The following is a 27,498-nucleotide window of genomic DNA, read 5'->3' on the forward strand; positions in this document are numbered from 1 at the left end:
ATGAAGAGCAAGATGTTCTATGTGCAATTTAAAAGGTTTTATGTTTTGAAAAGAATTCTGAAAAATATTCTGAATTTTTTTTTCTTGGATTCCATAGCTTGATAGAGTAAAAATATTCTTAATTTAATCGACAACAGTTAATAGCATGGAATGAAAACATACATTATTCAACGAAATATCCATAAGCTCCCTTGACAAACTCTATTATCGGTGCTTCGCACCCAAAATATAGGAAAGCTATTGATGCAACTACATCTAAATACCAAGTATAAGTTTTTACACCTGTGTACAAAATAGGACTAAAAAAATAAAGATGAATTTGGATATCAAAAGAATGATTTTCGCAAAATGAACATATACGGTGGGGTTTCAGACACACTTTTAGAAGCTGATATTTTCAATAGCTGCAATGAAAGATTGAGTATAATAAGAATTTATAATATATTGATTTACTCTGCAAAAGCAATCATATCATACTGAAGTGTTTACTCATATTTTAAGGCTGCATAGATCATGTGCGATTTAAAAAAACTACTATATGTAAAATCTTGAAATTTGTAAACTATTCAAAAAGGGTAATTGAATTTGATCTTATCTCTCAAAATTGAAAGAATAAACTGTTCTTACTTTGCCGGAAATTAAAGAAAAACAATTTAAAAATGATTTTGCACATTAACTATTAAAATAAAAAAAGCGCCGTTGGTAAACAATAATCAATGTTTATCTTATTGCAATTAGCTTTATCAAAGGATTTAACGTGTCAGAAGGAGTATAAAGCTAATGACCTTGGCTTTTTGTCTAATAAACAACAACAACATTTGTGTCACTGAATTAAAGTTCTGTGTTCGTTTTGATTTCGAAGGCAAAGTTGGTCGAAACCAAGCCGTTTCAATGTATTTGCATCTTATTGACAACTATACTTTCATTGTTTATGACAACGAACACAAAGAAGTTACAAAACTAACAAACGTTAACAACAATTTCTTAGTTTTGAATAATTCACAAGGTTTCATCACATTCATTCCATCTAACTCCAGCAAACAAACCGAAAAGTCTATCACATTCAAACAGTTCAGAGTTAGTTCTCAACAAAAAGAAGTTCTTTCAAAACAGAAATACCTCAACATCGAAAGGAAAGCACTTTATAGCAATTTCCAATATAAAGGTCTACTCATTGGTTTGCTGGTTTTCTATGTTGTTATCGTTATTATTTCTTCAATTATCTTTCACTATGCCATCGTTAAGTATCCAACATGTGTCATCAGATGTGGATGTGTATACTACTGCTTCTTCAACCGTTACCCAGGTCTTTTCAAGAAATCATATAAATTCTTCTATAAAAAAGCGAAGGCTGAAGATATCACATGCCGTATACCACTGGCTGAATATGTCTGCAGTTTATGCTTTTGCGAATGCTGCTGTTGCTGCGATATGCCCAGATTCGTTTGTAAAAAACACTGCTGTGATGACCCTTGCTCATGTGGCGGTGCTGGTGATGCTGACGAGGGTGCCTTTATTCTTGTCTTAGTTGGCGTTGTTTGGCTTATCTTCTACATTCTCCATTTAGTTTTCTTCCCGATTACTTTCCTCTGTGTATCTTCAGGTGCTTTATGTGAAGGCTCTCACAAGGAAAAGAAGTTCGAAGAGAAGATGCGACAGAGAATCAACAAGCAAAAGAATGGCGAAGCTGTTTCAGATTCAAGTTCTTCAAGCGATGATGCCCAAGCTGCCCAAAATCAAGCACAGACGCAGGCACCACCCCCACAGCAATACCCACCTCAACAATACCCACCACAACAATATCCACCTCCAGGATATCCACAACAATATCCTCCTCAACCTCAACAAGGCGCACCACAGCAGCCACCACCATACGGTTATTATTACAATCAGCCACCTCCAACTGCAAACGGACAACAACCGCCTCCACAATACAATTATTACCCACCTCCTCAAAACGGACAACAACCTCCTCCACCTCCACAAAATGGTCAACAACCATACTACTATCCACCTAATTCTTACCAACAACCACCTCCTCAACAATATCAACCTCCTAATCAGCCTCCTCAATTTCAGGCTCCTCCACCACCACCTGCCCCAGCAGCTCCAGCTCCACCTGGACAGACTCCATATAATGAGGAAAAGAAATAATTGATTATAATAAAATTTGTATATAGGGACTTTAACTTTTATTTATTTTTTATTCATAGTGAATCTCTTTAATTTTCATCTTCAGGTTCCCAATTTGAATAAAATAACTCTTTTCTCAATTAGAATTTCGAGATAACCTTCAATTTTAAATAGCTTACATAAATGAAAATAGCAAACAAATAGGATATATACATTCAAAATGAACTCATATTGTTAAAGATTTTTTATTTTATTTTTATTTTTAAAGAATCAATCCTTCATGTTTCATAAATTTATCAATTTGCATAACAGAGAACCAAACTTTTGTATAAAATCTTGATATGTCCTAAAAAAGAATAATAAATATAGTTGAACGCTACTTATATTAGAGCAATTTCACATTTACTACAGTAGATATCAGATATGTTAGTATTACAAAAGTATCTGATTGATCCACACTTTTTTTTCAAAATGAATTTATTTCTAGGTAAATCTGGCGAATGAGAATCTCAGTATGAGCAATTTTAACTTTATAGACTTGTGGCATTTGATATGTTGCTAATTTGTGCCAAATTTCATGAATTTAATTTTTATAAGCATTTAAAAAGTTCATTTGATGCAATATTTGTATATTCCTTACCATGTAAATGCACTTCAATCTGTAACTTAGCTCGTTTTTTGATTCTTTAAACTGAATCTCTGAACTTGAATTATATAAATTTTACATAAAAAGTGACATATTTACGTTTATGAATTCAACTACCACGTCTGATACGGAAGAATCATCAAAGCAAACATATTCAAATGCTCCATTGACATCTATTTCATCTTTGACTGATAGATCTGCAGAAAGAGATGATCTTTTCCCTCTTCCAAATGTTCCTGAATACGGAAGTTCTCCAATTCCAATTTCAAGATGGACAAAACCGACATTTATTGAAAGAAATTTTGGAAAAAGAAAACCACAAAACTTTTACTTTAATTTTACCCCCGAATCTTTAACTCCTTTTGAATTGAATCTAGGGGATTTACATTATAGATGGGTTGATGGCTTTTGGTTCAACTTAGGCACTGATTATGAAGCAGCGTGCGTTGAAATGACAGAAAAAAGAAAGCAGGAATATATTGAAGAGAATGAACAACTTCGAGCAGAAATTGAAATATTACTTGATCTAAATACAGATTATGAGATGAAAAAGGCTCATTTAAGAGAGAAATTACAAGATCTTGAAGATCTCATTCGTTCTTACCCAGGAGTTATGGATGATAGTAGTGATTGATCATAGCCAATTGGATTATGCTCTTTTTACAATTGAATTATTAGATCATTACCAAAAAAAATGTGTTAATATTAGATTAATTATATAATTTTAATATTTATAATTAATCTTCTATGACACTATGATATTAAGCAAAAAACTTAGTGCTACAATGTTTTTGTCTCAAAAAAAACAGCATTTAAGTTAAATCTCTGGATTATTAAAAAAAATCAACGATTTGCTTATATGCCATAAGCAAAAATAGAAGATCAAATGAAATGTACTGTTGAGATCTGACATTAATTTTATTAAAAATAAAAATATCGCTTTTTTTTATTTATGTATAGAAAATTATATGAGTAGGTGACAAAAGTGCATACTCTTAAACAACCGTCGGATTTCCGGGTGAAATCGTGACACACTTTCGTCTTTCGTAGGCAGTGGTGGTTGTTACAAAAGGTAACTTCGAATGTAGCGTGAAATCTGCAAAAAAAATTCTGAAATTTGAATGGAGAACACAAAAATTGAATAGTTTACGTCAATAAAAAAGAGAAAAATGAAGCCAATGTGTCTCGAACCTAGGACTTAGATAAGCAATCCCACTGTTTATCCCATTACACTACATGCATCTGTCACCTTAGTCAATGAGATCAACTATATGATAACTTTTTCCCCATTATATTCTTGTGGAAAAGTGACAAATAGCAACTTTGACCCTCTCTCGAAAATTATATTTCATTTCATTTTTCGAGTTCAACCATAGCATATGAGTATGAAAATTGTATTCAGAATATCACACCTTAGAAAATTAGAAGTTTTGCATTATGGAGAGAAGTTCGTTCATAATTATCATTTTCATTGATTTTTGCATCATGTGAAATAAGCAGTTCTTTTGTTTCTTTAGTATGATATTTTGTCGCATAATGAAGAAGTGTATGTTCATACTTGATTTGGTTTGTGCATTGGGCAAAATTAAATATTCTACATAAAGTGTTTGTTGATATTATTTGTCTGATCTTAATACACTAAAAATGTTTGATGATTATTGAAAGTGTTGCAATAAGATTATACAATTTGTATTGTTCACCAGAAAAGTAACAAAATCATAAATATGTGAAATAATTGCATTCCTCATGAACATTAAATTAGTATTATTGCTTTTCAAGCATTAATACATTAACTTCTGATTTCCACTAAAAAAGGTAATTGACGACATTTTTAAATTTTAATAAGATCTATTATCAAAAATATCAGAAAAAGAACGAGAAATATTATATATAGGAATACTATTTTACTGCACTATGGGAAATAAGAAGCTCGGCCGTTGCGTTATTATTATTTTCTTCTGCATAATGAAGAGCAGTTTTTCCAAAGCTATCTTTTTCGTTGATATTTGCACCATGTGAAATAATAAGTTCGACTATTTCTTTACTATTACTTGTAGCTGCACAATGAAGGGTGGTTCTTCCAATATTATCTTTTTCATTAACATTTGCACAATGTGAAATAAGAAGTTCGACTAGTTCTTTAATATTATTTATTGTTGCATAATGAAGAGCCGTGTTTCTAATACAATCTTTTTTCATTAACATTTGCGCCATGTGAAATAATAAGTTTGGCTATTTCTATAATATTATTTTTTGCTGCATAATGAAGAGCAGTTTTTCCAAAGTCATCTTTTTCGTTGATATTTGCACCGTTTGAAAGGAAGTATTTGCAAAGAGATGGAGTATTGAAATAAGGGGATATAAGAAAGCATTTGTTAACATCATTAGTTTGATCGAAATAAACTAAAAACGCTTCAAGATTATTAAATAATCCACATGAACCTAAATCGATTTCTATATTGTATTCATTCATCAAGAATGTAACAAAATCAATGTTGTGTGAAATAATTGCATTTTTCATGCAAAATTTACCTGGTTTTTGATATTTCAAACATTCACTCATGATCTCTGGATTTCCGCCTAAAAATGAAAAATCTAGACATGTTTGAGCTATTTCTGAATTGAATTTCGTCCTTAATAGCTTGAAACAATCAACTGCTCCATGGTAACAGCATAATTCAAGTAATGAATATCTTTTCATAGAATATGGATATAATTTGCTTTTAAGTTTTTGATCTTTATCAAAACCATCTATTTCAGTGAATGTGATGAAACTTTCTAGGTCATTATACATAATTGCTTTGTAAATTGTATTTTCTGTATGAATATCCAGATTTTCAGATTTAAATCCTTCGAAATCATATTTTTTGTCTAATATAATTCCATATTCTTTATAAAACAAGTAGTTTGAAATATCTTTAACATTAAAGACATCTTTGACATGATAATCATCACATATGAGTTTGGCAAGAAATAAATATGACTTTGAATAGCGATTATTATAAGGAATGATCTCTAAAATACTATTCATAATATTTGTGGGAGGGCATTTCTTTGAATCAATCAGTTCTGCTTTGATCATTTTGTAAATCTTGTTTAATTCTTCTTCATTTTCAGTTTGCAGCTGATACAATGCATTATATGAATCAATGTGGTATTTATAAATACTTCGCAGTTCATTGAATTTATTTATATGAATGTTTTGATCAGACATGTAAAATTTAAACAAAATAATTTGGTTTATGCTGGCTACATATGGTATTATCTCGAATAATAGTCAATTTTGTTCTATGATTTGATTAAAATTCTTAATCTTTTAGATTAAAATTTACTTTAGTCCTGCCCATAAGTGGACATAAATGAGCAAATTTCACTCATTTTCGTGTGAAACAGATATATCTATATTAAAATCGTATCTGTGCCCAAAATCGAGATCAAAAATTTTAGGATGGAGTTACTTGCTTCCATCAAAACTACAACAGATCCATTTACAGTTGTCAAGACATTTGTTGAAACTGTCAAGGAAGACCTCAGACAAATATCTAAAACAAAGCCAGAATCTGCTGATACAGAAAAAAAGAAATATACTACTAATTTATTAATACATATGTTCAAGTCACTTCGTGCCAAAGATATCAAACGCAGAGCTAACATGGCTTTTGCACTCAGTGAGCTTATTAAAGGACTCAAAGGCTTAAATCCAACTGAGATTTACGAATTAACGAAGAGCACACTTGAAATGGGCACAGAAACAGTTGATCTTCGTTATAACATGGTTGCCATCTTCATGGCTTGGACAGCAATCTCACGTGGAGGACTTTTCAAAGGACAAAAAGAAATCATCATTGCTATCATACGTAACATTCATGGTTATTCGAATGATTGCATGTCTCTCCGTGCATTAGGCTACCAAACTCTTTACGCAATCATGATTTCAAACTTTGATACCACAGAAGATTTCGAAAAATACGCATACAAAGAGATCGTTGCAGAGCTTGGCTCAGTTGTTATCCCACCACACTATGATTCTCTCGAATTTTGGTACAAGATTTGCAAATACTACAAATCATTGCCTTTGAGCAACAAACCATGGGTTAAATCACCAACAGGCTCAAAGATCCTTCAGTCCTTCGCTTCAATCTACGAGTCATCTGTTCGCCAATTGCCAAATATTCCAACATTGTACAATTTCCTTGCAGAAAACAACGCCATGCAGCTTGTAACCAACACAATCAACAAATTTACAGATACCCCAATGGTCAGCTTAATGGCCTTAACAGCTGTTTGCCAAAGTCCTTCATTAGATGTAAATACATATCTCCAAATCTTCGAAAGGCACGAAGAATCCATCCGTGCTCTTGCCCAGTCCAAGCACGGCGCAGTTCTTGTCCAAGCAGCCGTTGACGCCGCAAACAGATTCAACAAATCTACAAAAGGCAAAGTTCCAAGGATCTCTGCTGCCCTTGTCTCAACCCTCCATTCCAAGCAGGTCTCGCAGTTCCTTGCCCAGCTCTCAGACGAAACCACACAAGAAGTTATTTCGTTAATTGGTCAGAAGCCTGAGAAGACACAAACAAAGGATGAAAGCGACGATGAAGAGAAGGAAGAGAAATCCGAAGAAAAACCAGTTGACAAGCCATTCCACGCTTACGTTGAGTTACTTTGGGGCCAAATTCGCCGCGAAACGTTAAAGGACACAAATATCATCAAAGACCTTTATTCTAAGATCCTTTCCAAGATCAATGAAGACAAGGAGCATTTGTCTAAAGCGGAACTCGAAGAAGAGAAAGAAATTCTTCAAGAAAGAATTTCATCGGAAGAATCCGAAATTTTCGAGTTGTTCCAACACATTGTTGATAAATTCACTGCAGAAGGCGAATCCTGGCTTACTCTTCTTTCCGGAACAGAGTCCATCTCTTTCAAGCTCATCAAGGACGAGAAGACAACAGTTTCCAATGCAAATCTCCTTCTCAAGGCATCGATCAAACTCCACAAAGATGTTTCGAAAGAACACGAAGAAGAAATTGAAGAAATTTCTGACATCGAGAGTTTATCGAAAGTTTCTTTGAAGTTGATCAAAGAGAATTGCGAGTTCTGCAAGACATTGGGACGCCACATCATCTCCTCCGCTTTCGAGTACATCAAACAAGAGCAATTCGATTTTTTCACATTCGATCCTTACGTTGTAATCAGAGCTTCTGTAACAAAGAAATTCTGTTCATCAGCAATTCCTAAATTGATTACAATGAAGAATTTGCCGAGATCGATCATGAACTACACTTCCAAGCTGAGGATCGATGCAGATGAGGATTCGGCCATGGAGATCTTGAAGTCTATAATGATTCACGCTCCTTCTGACAATAATTACATCGAAAACATTTTCACAAATTTGGTGTCAAAATTGTCAGATGAAAAAATGTCACTTTTCGCCAAAGAAATGTTGAAATTCAACATTGACCATATTGGAAGCAATTCAAGTGATTTCACTGTTGCATTCCTCAAGAACGGTCTTAAATCTGCTGAGTGCTTGCTCGACGCAATAATCGAACAAGCGAAACCAGAAGAAGACAAAAATGGAGTTCAGACAAGATACAGAACATGGTTAAACGAAGCAGCAACGAGACAGAACTTGGATGCAGACAAAATAACTGTTGCATTGAACAAGATTGTTTCTTTCCCTGAAGGAGATTCAAGAGCAAACAGAAGCAAACAAGAAGATGCTTTAGTTTTCTTGGCTGCTTTCTTGTTCCAACAAAAGAGATTCATCAAAATTGGTGATTTGTTGGAGAAAGTTAAGAAACTTGATAACTCTCAGTCAAAGAAAGTTAAGAAGCTTGTAGATGAAATAGTTCAGTCTCAAGTTGAAAGAACAGAAGAAGCTGAAGAAGAAAAACAAAATTAACTTTTAATAGAATTTATATTTTTTTATTTTAGAATGGTATATATATAATATATTTCTTAGAGTAAACATAACAAAATTATAAATATAGTTTTATTTTATTTGTTGTTGAACTTGAATGTAATTCCAATTAATGTTCATGAATTAATAAAATATCAATGGGCATTGAAAGATTTCAATTCATTACACTCTTAAGGATGCGCTTACTCCCCTATGACATTTCACTCATTACACTCTTAAGGCCTTCAATTCGGATGTTTAAAGTTAAATTTCAATGGCGCTTCACGCCAGTTGTCAAAAATTTGAAGTAAAGTCAGATGGGCGTAAGTGCAGCCTTAAGATGGCACTAGAACTCCAAAATTTTTTATTTCAGTATTCAATAATGAATTTATAGCTAATCATATATTCATTATAGTGAGAGAGGGAAAGCATGAAAAATATTGCATATAATGAAAGAGTGAAATTAGATATTTCCTCTGGCGAAAATTTTAGAGAGAGTGAAAGCAGGAAAATCATTTAATATATTATTTTCATTTTATTGATGTTCAGTTCTATTTTAGATAAGAATAAAAACAAAGAATGCTGAAAACGAAATAAAGTTAACTTTTATAGAAATCAGTATGAAATGTGTTTTTTGACACGTAAAGCTCTCAATTCATTATACCATGTTTGTCGATTTTTATATATTTTTTGCTTTCATTATCTATGATATTAAAAATTATGTCATCAGAATGTGAAATAATTAAACAAATGCCCTACGGGAAGTATTTTAAAAATTGATTGTAATTATAGTTAGATTAACCATCATCACTTGCAAACTGAACTAATTTACTACTTCTCCAATTAACACTCATGAACAATGCTTTTTTTTAAAAAAATATAATTTTTTATTCTAAATTTTACATTAACATGTCATTTATTATGATCTCATAAAACATATCCATATATTATAGTTACAGTAATATTAAAATTTCAAATTTTGAATTAATTTGGTTATATTATGACCATTAAGCCAAGATCCCAACTTCTCTATGCTATCTATGAATTTCAACTCTATATGTAACTAACACGTTATAAGTTTTGTTTATAAATATAAGGTGCATTTCAGTAAATTACTCTTTTATAATAGTTCTTTTATTACAGCTATAAAATCTATACTAAATCTATATGTTTTTATACTAAATTTATTAATTGTAATACTAATTTTAATTGTTGCTGATCATATGCTAAATTTTATATGAAATTCTTAATTAGAAACTTGAGTTGAATATATATTATATGAAACAATCGGTGTTTAAAACAAAATACAGCTTGACTTATATAGTAATTTATGCTTTACATGTATTTTATATAAATTTTTATTGAATTCAAATATTCAATAGTTTTTTTATGCTAGATTAGTTGTATTTATTTAAATATATTATATTGGCAACCTTTCTTTACCCTGTCCTAATAAACGCATTTTGTAAAAAAATATAGTGCATCGGTTTCGAACTAGCGTCCCCGGTACCAAATAGTAAGGGGTAATAACCATTCGACCATTTGCCACGTAAAGCATCGCCAGATTTTTTTGTATTTAATCACTCCCAAAACACTGTTTTGGCTTATTGGAAGCATATCAGACATAATCGCCATAATCAAAAAATCTATATACCCAATAACTAATAAATTTGTCGATATAGATTTTCCATAAAATTAGTTTTTAGTCTGATCTTAAAATAAATTTAATTTTTTATAAAAAAAATCACATTTAAAAGTACCTTTTTAGTAGCTCGAAATCCTGTTGGTGGATTTCGGGCGTACTTCAAAATTAGCTTTTCTTCTACATATGCAAGCTATATTTTAAATATGGAGCAAATCGGATCGGCGAAAGGAGTTTAGTTACCTTTATAAAGTTTTGAATGTTGAAACACGAAACGCTTTTGTAACAAATTGGAGTTCGGGATGGTGTCATGATTGGCGTTCTCGCAGGAAGACATTCTGTGAGTGTATTAGAATATGATGTGAATCCGAAGAAAGAGTTATAATTGTAATGAGAAGACACAAGCAGATTAGGTGTCCCTACAGCTGTACAGTCAAGTTGATAAACGCCACAATATTCAATAGATTGAATACTGGCTATGTATAACACATCTTTAGCAATTACTCTTACAGAAGCAGGAATTACAAGTTTTGTTATTGATCCAAAAACATTTAAGTAGTTAGCAATATATATTAATGTGTCAGGCAAAATTAAATTTTCAATATTGCAATTATTAAATATCTCAGTTGGACAAATAGTTGCAATTGTGTTAGATAAATCAATACTTCTCAGATTCCGACAATTACGAAACATAGAGTTGCCAAGTGTTTCTAAACGAGCTTCAACTTTATATTCAGAAAATGTGCATCTGGAAAAAACAGCGCATTCTGCAACAAACTTTGTCGTATGTTCAAGCTGACCAGTGAAATTAGCAGGAACTCGATAAACAGTTTGAAAGTCACTACTATACAGAACTCCATCATACACAATGAAGTTTGGTGAATCGCTCTCAATAATATTTAAATTTTCGAGATCTAATAAACAATATTTTTGGAATGACATCAATGATTTCTAGGGAATCAGGTAATAGTATTTCTTCTAATTTGGAGTGATAGAAAATAGATTCTCCAACAGAATTTGTCAATTTAGTTTTTGATAAATCTGCAAATTTAATACTTGAATAATTGAAAGAACAATTGCCTAAACTAACAAGTTGTGATCCAAATACTATAGATTCGACCTTTGAGCATGCAAATGAGTGATCACCAATCGAGATGATGGAATCTGGAAGTGTGATGTTGGTGATATTGCATTGATAGAATGCGTAAGAGGATATGTGAGAAATTGGATGGCCTTCATACTGGTCAATTACAAGACTGCCACTAAAACTAGGATCAATTGCTGGATCATTTCCATTTCCAACGCAAAACTCATTGTTAATTTCATAATATGATACTTCAGTCATTACTCAAAACAAATCTCTTTTATATTGTGAACCGATATATGTTTGATTTAGTTTTGAACGCAACATATTTAAAATTTCTGATCTATTCTCAAAAAAATTCAATAGCTATTCCTTAATTTACCTTAAATTTCTGACAACCTAGAATATTTTGATAATACATGCATCCATATTATTGAAGTACGGTGCACTCTTGTTTCTTCCAATAATATATTAAGATATTTTCTTATTAGGTATAATGAATTAAATAAGAAAAAAAAAGTGGCAAAAATGCCACTTTGTAAAGTCAAAATGCCATTTTTTCAGAACATTTACAATTGTCATCCACTTATTTTATCTTTTGATTCTTTGTATGCTCCAGCAGAGACAAGATAATTAACAACTTCAGAATGATCATTTTGTGATGCTACAATGAGTGGAGTAGATCCATAATTATTCTTTGTTTCTTTATCAGCTCCAACAGAGATAAGACATTTAAGCAGCTTCTAGATGACCCGAGTGGTTAACTTGTTTATAATTAGAATCCTCTATAAGAGATATAATAAGTTCAAAATTTCCTTCGAATGCTTTAGTGATAACATTAAATTCCATCAAAAATTGTCAATTCCGGAGATTCTTGGCAGTGATTCTTTTTATTTTGGAGATTTTGGACAAGCTTAAATTCTAAAAAAACTATATAATTATATAATTCAAATATAAACGGACACTTTTTTACTTTGTTTTTCCTGGAAATTTACAATTAAAAAAAATATAATCATAATAAAAATAAAATAAATATTTTCTAAAACTCGATATCAATTGGATGGAACTTAGAAGAAGCCATTTTCACTTCCTTTGAGTAATTCTCACCAGACAAACTGTTCTTTGCCTTTCTTATCTTTGCCTGACTGATGTTCTTTCCGCTGACTTTAGAAATTTCCTTTGACAAGTCATCAAAACTCAAATCAGAGTTCTTTTTCATGACGAAAACTTGTGTTCCGACTTTCACTTTGATGTAGATAGGATATATCTCAGAAGCTGTTGTACTTGAGTTCATTTCCTCTGCTTCTTGTATTTTGTCCTTGAATATTTGGTTCTGTGACTTCAAATCTTTCAATGTCGCGATCTTCCTCAAAATTACTCTCTTCTGGAATGTCGCAAGTCCTGATATATTGATTCCGAGTTCTTGTAACAATGGATCATTGTCTTCCGGTGATGGAGCTTTAGTTTGGATGTTAGAGCTACTTGGTGTCTTAGTTATTGTTTGTGTCCTTGTTTGTGGCTGTTGTTGTTCTTCTTTTGTTTTGATTTCTTGTGCTGCAAATTTCCTCAAAACAGCTGGAAGTTCTCGCGATGGAGATTTCTTGATCTCCGTGCCTTGTTTTGGTGGCTCTTCTTGTTTTGGCTGCTCAATCTTGACTTGCTCTGGTTCGGCTGGTTTTTCTTCTGGTTTTGGAGCTGATTCTGGTTTAATTTCCTCTTGTTTGGCTGGTTTTGGTGGTTCTTCGACTGGCTTTGGTTGTTCAACTGGGTTTTGTGGCTTTTCTTCTGGTTTCGGAGCTGGTTCTGGTAATTTCGGTTTAATTTCTTCGGATTTAACTGGTTTAGGTGGTTCTTCGACTGGTTTCGGAACTGGTTTTGGTTGTTCGACTTGTTTCGGAGGTTCTGGTTCTTGTTTTGGAGCTGGTTCGGGTAATTTCGGTTTAATTTCCTCTTGTTTGGCTGGTTTTGGCTCTTCTTTTGGTTGTTCTTTGACTGGGGCTGGTTCTGGAGTTTTGACTGGTTGTGGTTTTGGTTCTTCTGGTTTTTGAGGAATTTCGACTTTTGGAGGTTCTTGTTTTGGCTCTTCTTTGGCAGGAACAACAATTTCCTCCTTTTCTTCCTCTGGCTGAGGAGGTTTAACAGGAACTGGAACTTCAATTTGTTCATCTTGTTTTTGCTGGGGTTCTTCTGGTTTTTGAGGTTCCTTTGATGCAGGATGGCGATCGATGATCTCCTTGGCAGCGAATTTCCTTAGTACTGCCGGTAATTCTTTTTGAGATGTCTGGATTTCTTTCTTTGGTTCCTCTTTAACAGGCTCTGGCTGTGGATCAGGCTTTGGCTCCTCTTTGACTGGTTCTAGAGCTGGTTTTTGGTCTTTTTCTTCCTGATATTGAGGAGTTGCCAATGTAGACTCAGTATCTTTGACCACGGTCTGAGGAACAGAGACTGTTTGCTCAATAGTAACTGTTTTGATGCCTTCCCAGTCAGAAGAAGTAGAATCTGATTCATCATCTGATCCAGCTTTCTTTGGAGCTTCAACTGGTATAGGAACCAATACTTCTTCGTTCTCTTCTTGTTGTTTCGGTATTTCTTTCTTCGTTTCTTCGACAGGAGGATTTGAATTTTCCGAAATAGCTTCTTTTTGTTGCGGAGCTGGAGTTTCGTCTGGTTTATAGTCAGTAGGAACAATAATTGGTGCAACAAGTGGTGATTCTACATTTGATTTCGAATCATCTGAAGATTCTGATTCATCTGCACTTGCATTGACCGAATTAAATGATTCATTGTCAACATCTGACTGAGTTGTTGGCACCAAAGCTGGATTTGGTTCATTTCCTGGTTGAGATTGTGTTTCTTGAACGACAGGAACTTGTTTCGGAGCTTGCATGGTCTTGGATTTCTTCTTTACTGAGTGCATCAAGTTGCCGAACATCTCAGGAGTGACAACATTGTTGGTGAAGAAAGATTTTCTGATAATTGTTCGAGAAAGGCTTCCTTTCTTGCAGAAATCTGGAATTTCTGTGGTGCAATTCTTCATTTCTGCTGTAAACTGTGCAGAGAAGATTGTTTGGAAGCCATCTTTCGTATCATCTCCACTTCCACCACCAATTATCCATAAACTGTCGACAGGACACTTCATCATGATGAAATCTGATACTTTACGTGGGAAATGTCCATGTAACGAGACTGCTTTTGCCACTTTTTCTTTGGTATTTATTATGATTGCTTCCTCTGGTGGTTTTCCTTCCTTGCAAGTACCACCAAATACCATGATGCAGCTTCCCAAAGTAACTGTTGAGTGGCTGGCCCTTGGAGTGAAGTTGGAAAACGTAATTCCTGTTTGTCTCCAATAAATCTTATGTACATCGAAGAAATGGACATCGTCGAAGTATTTCTCTTTGTTTCTGCCACCGATAACTACGAGTGTGTCTCCAATTAAAGTTGATGAATGATAAGCTCTTGGTTCTGGAGAGCCTTCGAATATGGCGGAGTGCCAGATGTTGCGGTCTATACTGAATACCATCATCAGATTTCGGAATTTGGAGCTCTTGTAACCGCCAAATACGAAAATTCTGTTTTTAGAGGCATTCATCGTATGAGCGGATGTTCCAACAGGTGAGGATGCATGTTGTGACCATGTAGATGTAAGTAAGTTATACGACCAAAGATCTTTCGGATAGTCAAATTCGCCGCCATGGCCTCCGAAGATCCATAGAGAGTTATGGGCTATGACACAGCGTGCTTCGATACGAGGAGAAACAGGGGTATCGATTTTCGTAATTGTTTTCATGGCTGGTTTAATGAGATATAAAGAATTCGACATTGATCCGTCAACGTAACCGCCAAAGATGTAGATTGTGCCTTCGAACTCTTCGTAAGCGCATGATTTGAAGGTCGGAAGTTGGTTTCTGAGTGAAAGAGGAGTAAAAATCAAATCTCCATCCACTGGCTTTGGAATTTGGTTCTGGATTCTGGATGTAAATTCTTCGTATTGTGCCTGGTTCTGGAATTGTACGGTGACTTTGTCAGAAACGTTGCTATCGTTGTAGAATAAAATTTTATTTCCTTCTAAAGGATACATCCACATATCCTTTAGCATGGCATAGTATTGTACTGACTCACCCTTCTTTTCGATTATGTTAATAAGTATCAAATCCGTAAGAAGATAAATTTTTGATTGCATTCCTTTAATTGTTACGTCCCATGTTACTTCTATCTGACGTGTTTCGGAGAAAATGATGAGAGACTTGGTCAATCTTCTCTCGAGTTCGATCATTTTCTGGTTTTGTTCAGCATGTTCTGCTTTTACTTCGATTTCACGCGTAACGAGGTCGATATATTCTTCAGAAGTGACCAAAAGTGGGTAGTCCGGGTGACATTTCGGAGTTTTCTTGAGAATTTCTCTAATTAACAAAATATATCTTGGCATACGCTGTACAGGAGTGATTAAACAAGATGCCAGTGTTTCGGCCTGGTTGAATGGGTTCTTAAGTTCGATTTCGTTCATCTTGTCATGGAGTTCCTGTTTCTTCATTCGCTCAGCGAGTAATGCCGTATGAACTTTGTAAGTTCCGATGTAGTACGAGCATGTCTTGAAGAATTCTGAGAAATTTAGAAGACATGTAGCGACTTGCGATGAGAATTTGTACCCGGCATTTTGAATTGAAGCGTAAAATCTGGAGTGGCAAGCTGAAATAACGGGGAAGTGCTTGAACATATCTTCTGTTTCTTCCTGGGTGAATAAGTTTCCGAGGAGAACATTTGGTTTCCAGAACTCTGTAAGTCGATTTAATGTATTTATGTATGTTAACTCTGTATCGGCCATTTCTTTTAATAGTTTACATCTGTGCTCGAAAATACCAAGCTCCTTCTGACCAAATACAGCCTTAAGTGTAAGCCTCGTTGTTTTCGCAGATTCAATGTATTCTAAAGCAGGCTTTGTTTTATCGATTGGTTCTCCGTTGAATAGTAATTGTTCTTCTGTGTGAGGAACAATTAAAAATGAGTTAATAAGTTGCTCTAAATCGCCACCATTTTTATCCTTCATTTCTGCAAGCTTTATTGTTGATTCAAAATATGGAAAATCAACACCTTCCTGACCTTGAACATCGACATTAATTGTAATTGTATCCATTTCGTCCTTCGGGACAATTGCGACATATGGATTTGTTCTTTCGAACTTTTCTGGTCTCTTTGTCGAGACTAACTCTGGGTACTTTTCAAGAAGATTTAAGTCTAAATCGAGTGGTATTCTGTAATTTGGAGTAACGATAGCTAAAATTTCATCTGTTAAGCCTAATTCACTAGAAATTTGCTGAACAGTTTTTCCGAGAGCAAATTGCTTGTTTCTGAGATCATTGGGTTTACCTTTTCGAACAAAAATAATAAAATTCTGATTCATATTAATTTAATAAAAAGGTGACGCTCTCAAAATTAACTGCAGAAAAATCCGATTTCTTATGTTCCACATTAGATTCATTTTTTGAAAAATGTTCAATATTTTTGATGACTATGAATGTCAGATTTTCATATCACTTAAAGGTAACTAAACTCCTTTCGCCGATCCGATTTGCCCCATATTTAAAATATAGCTTGCATATGTAGAAGAAAAGCTAATTTTGAAGTACGCCCGAAATCCACCAACAGGATTTCGAGCTACTAAAAAGGTACTGTTAAATGTGATTTTTTTTTATAAAAAATTAAATTTATTTTAAGATCAGACTAAAAACTAATTTTATGGAAAATCTATATCGACAAATTTATTAGTTATTGGGTATATAGATTTTTTGATTATGGCGATTATGTCTGATATGCTTCCAATAAGCCAAAACAGTGTTTTGGGAGTGATTAAATACAAAAAAATCTGGCGATGCTTTACGTGGCAAATGGTCGAATGGTTATTACCCCTTACTATTGGTACCGGGGACGCTAGTTCGAAACCGATGCACTATATTTTTTTACAAATGCGTTTATTAGGACAGGGTAAAGAAAGGTTGCCAATATAATATATTTAAATAAATACAACTAATCTAGCATAAAAAAACTATTGAATATTTGAATTCAATAAAAATTTATATAAAATACATGTAAAGCATAAATTACTATATAAATCAAGCTGTATTTTGTTTTTATATAAATTATATCACACCGCTTCTAGTAATTTTTAGCTTAAGCATATCATCGGCTAATTTTCAAAAAAAAGAATTTCAAATTTTAATCCAAATTCTTTTCTTAAAATTCACAATCAAATTACAGCTTATCTTTAATAGTCTTATTCATTCTATGCTTTTTTTTCGGCTCCATAAAAGTCATAAATTTTTCCATCATAAATTTGTTAGAAATTGGGTTACCATTGCCAAACATTTGGATAGAAAAAGCCCAATAAATTATACCCAAAGCATCCAAACATGAAGATATCATATAAGAAATATAGTTTAATTCAGTAATTCCCTAAAATCTAAAATGTTTAAGAACGTTTGTTCAATATCTTACAATCTAATTCACAGATTTAGCATATGTACTACGTATCAAATATACAATGTGATCTCTCAATAAGCTTAGAAGGTTAATTATTAAAATTAAATAAAATTCTACAATTAGCGAAAAATAATACGGCAGATAATATGCTTATAGGTAAAGAAATTCAAAGAGCATTCCTTAAATTTTTTCGAAATTTATCAAAACTCGAAGGTAAATCATCGAGTGATATGCGAAAAAAACTTTTTTATTCTATTAATGATAATAAATATATTAGCCATATTAAAACTTTTCATTTTTTAAAACTCATAGAAATACGTTTGATATTCTTCATTAAGAACATATAAAAACGAGTATAATTATCATAATCTGTTAATTTACAATATAAATGCTTTTCTGCTTGTAGTAAATATCAAATAAGAAAATAATAACATTATAAATTTTTCAAATAAGAATATATTATCTAGCATCTAAGCATGAAGATATTTAGAATTTGGATATCTAAATTCTGCTTAGATTACTTTCAAAATATAAGTCAATAATCTTTGATTTTATTAAACGCTAATATTGGATAGTATATTTTCACAATTTAATTGTAGTTAGATAAATGATAATTCATGTAACTCATTGATTTCGATCAAAAGTTATATTCACCTTGTTAAAAAAAAATAAAAAAAAACTGGGTGCTTACTGATTTGAACATATTGCCTTTGAACCCCACGACATAACCAGTAGGCTAAACGTACAGTGATTTTTTTTATAAATTCTAGTATAAAATACTTCCCGTAGGGCATTTGTTTAATTATTTCACATTCTGATGACATAATTTTTAATATCATAGATAATGAAAGCAAAAAATATATAAAAATCGACAAACATGGTATAATGAATTGAGAGTTTTACGTGTCAAAAAACACATTTCATACTGATTTCTATAAAAGGTATCTTTATTATAGAAGTGTAAGCTATATCTGTTTGTTTTTTTATTATAACAAATTCAAAATTCTCTTATAAGGACTAGATGAAATCTGTATTATTAAATCATTAGCTAAATGAAGATTCAAATAGAAAGTAAATATCAATTTATATGATACTGAAACCAAATAGTTCTTTTAATAAAAGATAACACGCTGAAAATTATTGAGTATTTGCAAATCTCAAAAATCTATTGGTGAATTTGGCTCAACTTTTAAAATTATAACATCCATATCAAATCATAAAAGCAGACAAAAATTAAAGCCAAACCTATCGGCCAATTTTTTTTTGATATTTTGATTTTTGAGGTATACTTTTAAAAATGGATTTAAAGCACTGATGAAAAAACATTAACTTCTGTCGTTATGATTATTGATTTAGACAATAATGATTTTAATCTTTGATTATCAAAACACTAAAGTCATCTTTTTAACATTTGCTTGGTAGCATTAACTCAAGTCTAAAGTACTATTTTATGTGGCACTCTTAGAATTTTTGTATTCATTGTACACGCTGAAATAGTACCATTAAAGTTATGGCGGACTTTCAAAAAATAGTTTGGTCACCTTTTATCACTTTACCCGGATACAATATTTAATTTAACTTTCACTAATATCATGATTCCTAATAAATTCCCCGCTTTTTGAGCTCGGGAACAAATCGATATGAGCAATGGACAATTGGAATTAATCACAAAAAATGGGAAATCTTCGAAATGAGTATAAGGTCATAATACTAATTCAATGAATGAATTAAAAGATAGAAATTGATTAATAATCTTCATTCGAATTATGACAATGCATTCAAATATATGCATGATTCAATAGAAAGCATAAATAAATATATATGCATGAACCGAATTATCTATTGGGGTTGTAAACTCCGCCATGACATAGTACATTCAAAAACAATGTCATCGTTTAAATATCTATTAAAATCATGATTATGAGTTACAAATTGATAGGAAAATCTTTTTATTAGGATAATTGTTGATATAAAGCAATAATAATTATTCAAATTTGATTTCTGTTCATTCTCAATTTGACAGTTCTTAGTCTCTACACTATTTCAATATAAGCTCCATTTTTAAACTGTTTTTAAAAATCGAGCATTGAAAAATGTGATGATTTTTTTTTTTTGTAAACTCAGAAAAAAAGTAAAAAAATATTGAATGTCTTTAATGCAGCGCTTACCCCCATCTAACTTTAATTCAAATTTTAACAAAATATAATCACTTTTGAGACGGAGCGAAGCGGAGTCTCAAAAGTGACTATATATTGGAATTCTTGCCTAATTCTAAATTTGTTGCTTTGAATGGATCGCAAAATTGAATCTACAAACCAGTTTAATTCAAAAAAGTCAGTGCTCTATCAGTCTTTTTGCTGTGCTTTTGAGCAATATATCAATGTTAGGCTATTCCAAGACCATACACTTAAAGTAGGCCAATTTTTCTAGGAAATTTCAGATCAAAATTATGAAATTTCTAAAATTTGGTTCTCTTTGACCAGAAATTATTACTCTACTGCTCGATCTCTTGTATATGTATTACTTTTTTCTATTTCGTTTTTTGACTATAAATAATCGTTTTTCTCTTAATTTTCAATAGTTTAACCTTAAAGGTGCACTACGAGGATTAAAAGTTATCAATTTTTTCTGAGAGTTTTATCAAAAGTCTTATCCTCCTAAATCATAAAAGTTCATTTTTCATCTATATTTTCTCAATCAATTTTAATTATAATCATAAATTTGATATGTGTGTTCATACTAGAATATGTCATAGAACTTTGAGCAGTATATCTTTTAGATTCATGAGCTTCGAATAAAAGATGAAAAATTTTGAAATTTTCATATTTTTTTCTCCAAATTTTATTTCTCGATAATTTGATCGAAATCATGTACTTTTCTTTATACCAACAAAATTGTACATATATAAGGATGCTATATCCATCTTAAAATTCCAAAAATCTTCAATATTCGCAGACCAGGAAAAAGGAACTTTTTTGGGGGGCATTATCACTTTCGTCTGGAAAAAGTGTTACTTTTCCAGACGAAAATAATAATCCTTCTTTTTTTATTTTTTTTTTATTTCGTGCACTACGAGGATATTTTTTTTCAAAAAATGAAAATTTCGACTTAAAAATTATAAAAATAGATTCTTCATTAAATGGCAATATATGAATCTTAGTTATTTTAGAGTAAAAAATTGAGAAGAAATGTTTAAAATTGAATATGTTGTCAATTTAAAATCCATGTAATTTTGCTTATATCATAATGACAAATCAAATATCGAAATTTTAATTTTTTCTGATAAAAAATGTTAAGAAAAAATAATATATTTTAAAGTAACAATCATTGTTAATATCAAAACAGCAAGAATTTTTGAAAGAAGCACTTAAAAAAATTGAATTAAAATTTGAAAAATAAAAGATGCTTGTTTTAAACAATAAGTTTATTCAGATGCAAGGTTTCTAGTATCATATCATATTTGATGTCAAAAAATATGAAATAAATTTATGATTGTGAAATATGTCCAAGAATTTCAGCTTATTTTGAAGTTGTCAACGATATTCCACACATTCATATATATGAAAATATATTTACCGGTCGCTTATTGTGTCATTTTCGTTAAAATTCAGAAGATTAAAATTGCATTTTGAACTCTACATCATTTATTGCAAAATGAGATGCAGAATAAGAATTCACTCATATTATGGATATATTTAAGCTCAGGTTGATTTTTCATGAAATTTTTAGAGTTCGAAAGTTTACAAGGATTTTTTTTCGGAAAAAAAGGAGGATTTAAACAATTGAATTGAAGACAATGTCATAGGGGCATAAGTACATCCTTATAAAAACCATATGACTTGAGCACTCTATCAAAAAGATTCTCAATGGAGGCCAAACAACGCTTCCTAACTTTCCTCCCTTTCCCATTCCACATGTTAAAGAAGTTTCGGCTTTTTGATTTATTACTTAAAAATTTATGCATTGGTTAATGATATCAAACATATTTATCAATAAATAAAAAACAATACAAAAAAAAAAAAATATATTAAATTAACTCAAAAGAACATCCAACATTTCTAATGAATCCATATTATCCACATTAACGCCTTTCTCTTTGGCTGCACGAACAAGTCTTTCTTTGATATCTCTTATCTGTTTTTCGTTTATATCAGCTTTTGATGATTCCATCTGGGCTTGTTTCTGCTGTTCATTTGCCCATGTAACTGTTTGTTCAAAGTTCTTCTTCAGTTCTTCAATTTGGTTATTTCCGTTTGATTCGACCTTTGAAATGGCCATTAGCTGCATTTGCATCCTCATATTGATCTCGCTCATCATTGAGGAAAGCAATGCGCGTCTAAGAGCTTCAAAAGTTCCTGGATTCTTTCCAATTTGTAATTTAAGGGTTCCAATCTTCTTCCTGAGGTCTGCGTTCTCATCTATTAATCTTTGGTTCTCGCTAAGCATCGAATCGATGTTTTTAATACCTTTGTCATTTAATAATTTTGCTTTTTGTGTTTTAAGCATCAAATTCTCTTCTCTTGTTGCAGACAGTGCAGCCAAGATATCAGAAACATTTGCATCTTGGCCTTTCCTGCATCTTGCAACTTCTGCCAATAAAATTTGTTGCATTTCTTCGTAAAGTCTCAATCTGTCTTTATCTTCAGCGGATCTATCATTATGGAGTTGCATTTGTTGGGTCATTGATACCAGTTTTTCATTTTCTTCTGTCATCTGTTCAATATTCTTTAATAATTCGTGTCTTTCCTTCTCCAAAACGTCGACTTTAGTTCGTAGCTCGTTTTCTATGTTGTCGTCATCATCAGAATACTCGGAATCACTCTCTTCTGGCATTTTAAGTTGGTCAATCGTTACTTCTTTCTTAGATAAGAGTTTTGCTTCGAGTTTCTTGTTCTGTTCTGTCAATTCTTTGTTCTCTTCGAATGATATTTCTAATTGGACCCTTAATGTCTCATAATTATCATCTTTTTGGGCTAATTGTTCTTTTAATTGTTTAATTATCAGTTCGTAGTTCTTAGAATCATCATTCTTCTGTTCTTGTGTATTTTGGTCGTCAGAACTCTCTTCTTCAACGAGTTTTATCGGTTTAGAATGAATTTGTTTTTGTTTGTTCTTCATTCTGTTGACATTAGGTGTTATTGCCTTTGCTGTCATGTTAATGTTCTTCTTGTACTTCTTAGAAATGTTGTTACTCGCGAGTTTTTGTTCAATATCATTATCGTCGTCGGATAATTCAAGATTCAGGCCAAGTTTCTCTTGGGATAAATCAAGAGGTTGTATTGAATCTTGCGGTTGAGGGGTTTTGGCCATTCTTTGCGGTTTTGGCTTTGATTTTAAGATATCTGGAGTCATAAGTGGCGGAATGTAAGGTGGCTGGTCTTCCATGACTGATGATGACTCTTTGTTGTTGTAGGAACTGTAATTATCAGTCAAAATGTCGGATTCTTGTTCTTGAATATCTCTTTCTGAAATATTCTTTATTTTATTGTCATCTATTGACTGTAGACCTGATGAAAACCTACTTCTGCTCTGAGAATTCTGTTCTTCTTCGAAATATTCTTCTTCAACTTCGTATTCGTTTATGCTATCGAAATGGGGGGATGGTTTCGGTGATTGGTTGATGCCAAGCTTGATCTCGTTGTAGTCATCCGTTCCGAAATGCTTCCTGGCCGCTTTTAATTTGATTGGAGTAGAATTCGGCGGTTTGGCCTCATCTCTATCGGAATCCGATACGAAATTACGAGTTTTTCCGATTCGCTCTGGAACTTCGGTAGTATTGTAAAAATGAGGTTCATCGTCAACATCTTCTTCGGAATCGACCTCTTCAACAAGTATAGAAGGATTAGAAGAAGCTATCTTCGAAGCCTTCTTTGTTTTAAGTAATTCGATTTTGACATTTTGAGGTTCGAACAAATGATATAATTGGGCCTCTGCATTTGAGAGGTCTGCTTGTATGCTCTTCATGGATTTCTCTTGTTCTGGTAAACAGTTGATATTCTTGAAAATATTGTCAATTATTTCGATAATTCGTTTTTGAGAGTTAGAACGCTGAATTGAATCGAAGAATTGCGTGTATTTATTAACAATATCGGTCTTATAATGTCTAATTTTCGTCCTTTGCATCAATAAATTCTTCAATTGTTGTTTTTCGTCTAAATCAGAATCATATTGAGAATCCAAAAGAGACTTAATACTAGAAGTAAGTTTGCTGATCTTCTGGACATTCTCATCAATGTTTCTCTTGGTTGCAATTCCATCTGTTGGCATTTTCGATATTTCGTCAAGAATCTTATTAATTTCTTCAAAACATTCAGATACATAGTCTCCTGAGTATTCAACAGCGCTCTGTGAGCAAACTTGAATCGCATCTTCTCTGAAAGGAACCCAGCTTTCCCAGAATGTGTCAAATGAACTTTCAGGATCTTCTGCTGAAGGAATAGTTTCTATTAGCTGTGAATATGTTGTATTAATAAAATCTGTCTGAACTGAAGGAAGTAAATAATTTGTTAACGTGTTTCTTATTTTTTGGAGTATTTTCTCAACTTTTACTACATTAGGATTGAAGAGCTGAATCTTTGGTTGGGATAAATCTCCACTTGGACCTCGATTCATTGTCACGTTTCTTGAATATTTTTTTTTACGTCAATCTGAAAAGAAGTGAAAGTAATAACACTTGTAACCAATCAATTAATAATATTATATCCTAAATTACTGGCATTTAGAGTGTCCATGTAAATGATCGTATGGCGCCAAATTTTTTAAACGTTCACTTTTTTTGAAAAACCCGATGAGTGATAGTAAGGATAAAATATGTTTAAAGGCAATTGCACCTCGCCTCCTTGAATTGATGCGAAGTATGAAGTCAACTACATCAGAAACTATAGCTACAATGCTAATTAATCTGTTGGCTGTGGAAGCTGCTGGTTCCTTTAGTCAAGAAACAGTAAGAAGAAGGATTTATGATGTTATTAATGTTCTATCAGCTACAGGTGTTATAGAAAAGGATGGGAAAAAGCTTACATGGAGAGGATTAAATAATCCAAATGCTCCAAGTCAAGATCCTTCTCAAAATGTACCACCATCACTTCTAATGAAAGAAAGAAACCTTCACGATAAATTACGATTGCTTGCTGCTTATAAAGCTTTGATTCGAAAGAATTTCCCTCAGGTTAGACCTAGTAATGGATTACCTGCGAGAGTCATCATATTTGGAACTACTTGCAGAGAGATTCAAGCTTCAAAAGAAGAAGATCACGAAATTAAAATTGAGATGGCTCATAAACCATCTTGCTACTTCTCGCCCGCTGATATCATTGCAAGAATACCATTTTCATATGAAGAAATTCAATCAGTTTTCGAAGCAAATGCATATTTCAAAAAATACGCAAAAGAAGTACTTGCTGAAATGTATGGTATACCAGAATAAGCTCTGAGATAATATTTGTTACTATGATTTATCCAGAAAATTATGATTCTTTATGTCAATTGGGTTATTTTGTCAAGAATCACTTTTACTCATAGATTTCGGTTTACTAATACATTTTACATCGCTTTTCCTATCTTATTATCCAATATTTTTTAGTGTCTCCATCGAAATATCAAATTTCAAAAAACTATTCGCAATAATTGTATTGCATCTCTTTATTGTTTGTATTAAATAATTTTTTGTTATAAATGTTTATCTTTTTCGTGATAATTTTTAAAAAATTAATTATTAGCTAAATGAAGCTACTATAGATTATAAAATTCAAATAATGATGCTTTAATTTCTTATTAGCAAAGGAAATCATTATAAATTTTGAAATTAATTTTCGATATTCTATTAATAATGAATTATGATAGTTAAATGATATAAAAAATGATAATATTTGTTATTTAAACAATTAAAATATAACAATTTACATATCATCTGCTGAATCTTCTTCATAACCTTCTTCTTCTTCGTCCTCTTCATCTTTTTCTTCGTAATCATCCTCTTCCTCTTCTTCTTCCTCTTCTTCTACAATAGATTCGATGTCATTTTGAGATTTTACACTAGATTTTTGTTCATTTTGATTATTCTGTGGAATTTCTACAGGAGCTGGTGATTCTTCAGAGTCATGTGTCTTTTCAAGTGTTGAGATACTCTCATATGATGTTTCTGACTCTTTTTCTTCTGGTTTACTTTCTAATTTCTTATTATCTGTTGGTTTTACCTTAACTGACTGAGCTCCTACCTTGCTAGAGTAGATACTGCTATTGTCTTTGCGATTAACAACAGCTGATCTAACAGATTTGGCGTATTCGTACTTTTTATCGAAATCTTTCTTATTAAGTACATCAATCGTGTTATCGTTATTAAGATTTGATGTATCAGTAACTTCAACAAGTACCTGACCATCAGAAGCAGTCATATCTTCAACAAATTCAGCAGAACCGCTTGTTGCGGATACAAATTCTTCAACAGTGACAAGACCGTCAGTTTCCATGTTTGTACCATAATATACTTTATCTGTTGGTTCAACAGGTATGGCATTTGTTGGAATTGTCTCAGTATCAGGATCAACTCCGATATAATCGTATCCAGTGTCAGAAGCTTCGATATAAACGCCACTGGCTTCTTCTGCATCATCGAGCTGGTTGTCCTCGTGTGGTCTGGCTGGGATATAATCAGAATCAATGGTTGAATCTCCTTCTTGTGTCAAAATGATATCATCGATACGAGTAATGGCTTTTCCGGATGCGTATTCATCGAATAATGAATATTGTACTTCGGTTGGCTTCATTTGGCCAAGCTGGTATTGATTTAATGATTTTGAATTTGATGACATCGATGAATTCGCGGAATCACGATGTTTACTGGAGCGAGACTTGCCTTTTGACTCACCTCCTTCTGAAGTCTGTGTACTATGGGATGAATTCATGAAGTTATTTGAATCTGATGTTGAAAATGAAGAAATTGAACGAGATTTGATCTCATTTTCGGATGTAGTAGGTGCTGTAGATGGAACTGTATCGATTGTCGATTCACTCATTGTTGTAGTATCCATGTAGTGCCTTCCTCTGAAACGCATATCAGGTTTAAGTGATTTTTGTGGACTAAACTTCTTATCTTTCTCAAGTTGTGCAAAGTCATCGCCATCTGCACTATCGTAGTATAAATCACTCAAATTATCAAGGATATGAAGTGGTTTTCCATTAAATTCTGGAGATTCTGGATCATAATGTATTACACGCTTGCCAGATTTGACAGTATATGAAGAATTCTTGGAAGATGATGATTGTTTTGATTTGTGTGAATGTTTCGAACTTTTTGAATCATTTGTTGAATTATGAGTTGTAAGAGATATACTAGTAACATCTCCAGTTGTATTTGGATAATATGATACTGCATTTGTAGATTCAGGTATTTCAGAACCGTAAGCAAGATCTCCATTTTTGTGTTTATAAAGTTTTGATTTATGCACATGCTTGTGTGGTATCGGGTTACCATTTGAATCTTTTTGGCGTGGAACGCGTATTCTTTTCTTCTGTCTTTCACCCGATTCCATATTCTAAATTATGTAAGAATTTGCAAACGTTAAGTAACCGTTTCCTAATATTTGACAATGTAAATTGATTATTGTCAAAATTAATTA

General features: G+C 32.4%; 9 protein-coding genes across 9 annotated transcripts, besides 2 other annotated features; 4 read left to right on the plus strand and 5 right to left on the minus strand.

Annotated features, from left to right (window-relative positions):
- Window positions 1-780: 780 nt before the first annotated feature.
- On the plus strand, window positions 781-2,154 carry TVAGG3_0953700 (uncharacterized protein; the record flags this gene model as incomplete). Its single annotated transcript, XM_001581605.2, has 1 exon — window positions 781-2,154. The coding sequence occupies one exon, from the start codon at window positions 781-783 to the stop codon at window positions 2,152-2,154; it is 1,374 nt and encodes a 457-aa protein (XP_001581655.2).
- A 534-nt stretch (window positions 2,155-2,688) lies between these two features.
- Window positions 2,689-3,708, plus strand: TVAGG3_0953710 (Chibby family; the record flags this gene model as incomplete). The annotated part of the gene is made up of 1 exon (XM_001581606.1): window positions 2,883-3,413. One exon carries the CDS (start codon window positions 2,883-2,885, stop codon window positions 3,411-3,413), a length of 531 nt encoding a protein of 176 aa, XP_001581656.1.
- Window positions 3,709-3,749: 41 nt separating this feature from the next.
- Window positions 3,750-3,779: a mobile genetic element.
- Window positions 3,780-4,958: 1,179 nt separating this feature from the next.
- Window positions 4,959-5,993, minus strand: TVAGG3_0953730 (protein of unknown function (DUF3447); the record flags this gene model as incomplete). Its single annotated transcript, XM_001581607.1, has 1 exon — window positions 4,959-5,993. One exon carries the CDS (start codon window positions 5,991-5,993, stop codon window positions 4,959-4,961), a length of 1,035 nt encoding a protein of 344 aa, XP_001581657.1.
- A 234-nt stretch (window positions 5,994-6,227) lies between these two features.
- On the plus strand, window positions 6,228-8,794 carry TVAGG3_0953740 (armadillo (ARM) repeat-containing protein family; the record flags this gene model as incomplete). The annotated part of the gene is made up of 1 exon (XM_001581608.2): window positions 6,228-8,681. The coding sequence occupies one exon, from the start codon at window positions 6,228-6,230 to the stop codon at window positions 8,679-8,681; it is 2,454 nt and encodes an 817-aa protein (XP_001581658.1).
- Window positions 8,795-8,990: 196 nt separating this feature from the next.
- Window positions 8,991-9,013: a mobile genetic element.
- Window positions 9,014-10,500: 1,487 nt separating this feature from the next.
- Window positions 10,501-11,262, minus strand: TVAGG3_0953760 (ribonuclease inhibitor domain-containing protein; the record flags this gene model as incomplete). The annotated part of the gene is made up of 1 exon (XM_001581609.1): window positions 10,501-11,262. The coding sequence occupies one exon, from the start codon at window positions 11,260-11,262 to the stop codon at window positions 10,501-10,503; it is 762 nt and encodes a 253-aa protein (XP_001581659.1).
- Window positions 11,263-12,333: 1,071 nt separating this feature from the next.
- On the minus strand, window positions 12,334-16,805 carry TVAGG3_0953770 (Rho guanyl-nucleotide exchange factor protein; the record flags this gene model as incomplete). Its single annotated transcript, XM_001581610.1, has 1 exon — window positions 12,444-16,805. The coding sequence occupies one exon, from the start codon at window positions 16,803-16,805 to the stop codon at window positions 12,444-12,446; it is 4,362 nt and encodes a 1,453-aa protein (XP_001581660.1).
- Window positions 16,806-21,856: 5,051 nt separating this feature from the next.
- On the minus strand, window positions 21,857-24,493 carry TVAGG3_0953780 (uncharacterized protein; the record flags this gene model as incomplete). The annotated part of the gene is made up of 1 exon (XM_001581611.1): window positions 21,914-24,493. One exon carries the CDS (start codon window positions 24,491-24,493, stop codon window positions 21,914-21,916), a length of 2,580 nt encoding a protein of 859 aa, XP_001581661.1.
- A 130-nt stretch (window positions 24,494-24,623) lies between these two features.
- TVAGG3_0953790 (transcription factor DP family) lies at window positions 24,624-25,470 on the plus strand (the record flags this gene model as incomplete). Its single annotated transcript, XM_001581612.1, has 1 exon — window positions 24,669-25,307. The coding sequence occupies one exon, from the start codon at window positions 24,669-24,671 to the stop codon at window positions 25,305-25,307; it is 639 nt and encodes a 212-aa protein (XP_001581662.1).
- Window positions 25,471-25,779: 309 nt separating this feature from the next.
- TVAGG3_0953800 (uncharacterized protein) lies at window positions 25,780-27,424 on the minus strand (the record flags this gene model as incomplete). The annotated part of the gene is made up of 1 exon (XM_001581613.1): window positions 25,780-27,411. The coding sequence occupies one exon, from the start codon at window positions 27,409-27,411 to the stop codon at window positions 25,780-25,782; it is 1,632 nt and encodes a 543-aa protein (XP_001581663.1).
- Between the last annotated feature and the right edge of the window lie 74 nt (window positions 27,425-27,498).

The sequence above is a fragment of the Trichomonas vaginalis genome, chromosome I (assembly GCF_026262505.1).
Source record: "Trichomonas vaginalis G3 chromosome I, whole genome shotgun sequence".
NCBI classification, from domain to species: Eukaryota; Parabasalia; order Trichomonadida; family Trichomonadidae; genus Trichomonas; species Trichomonas vaginalis.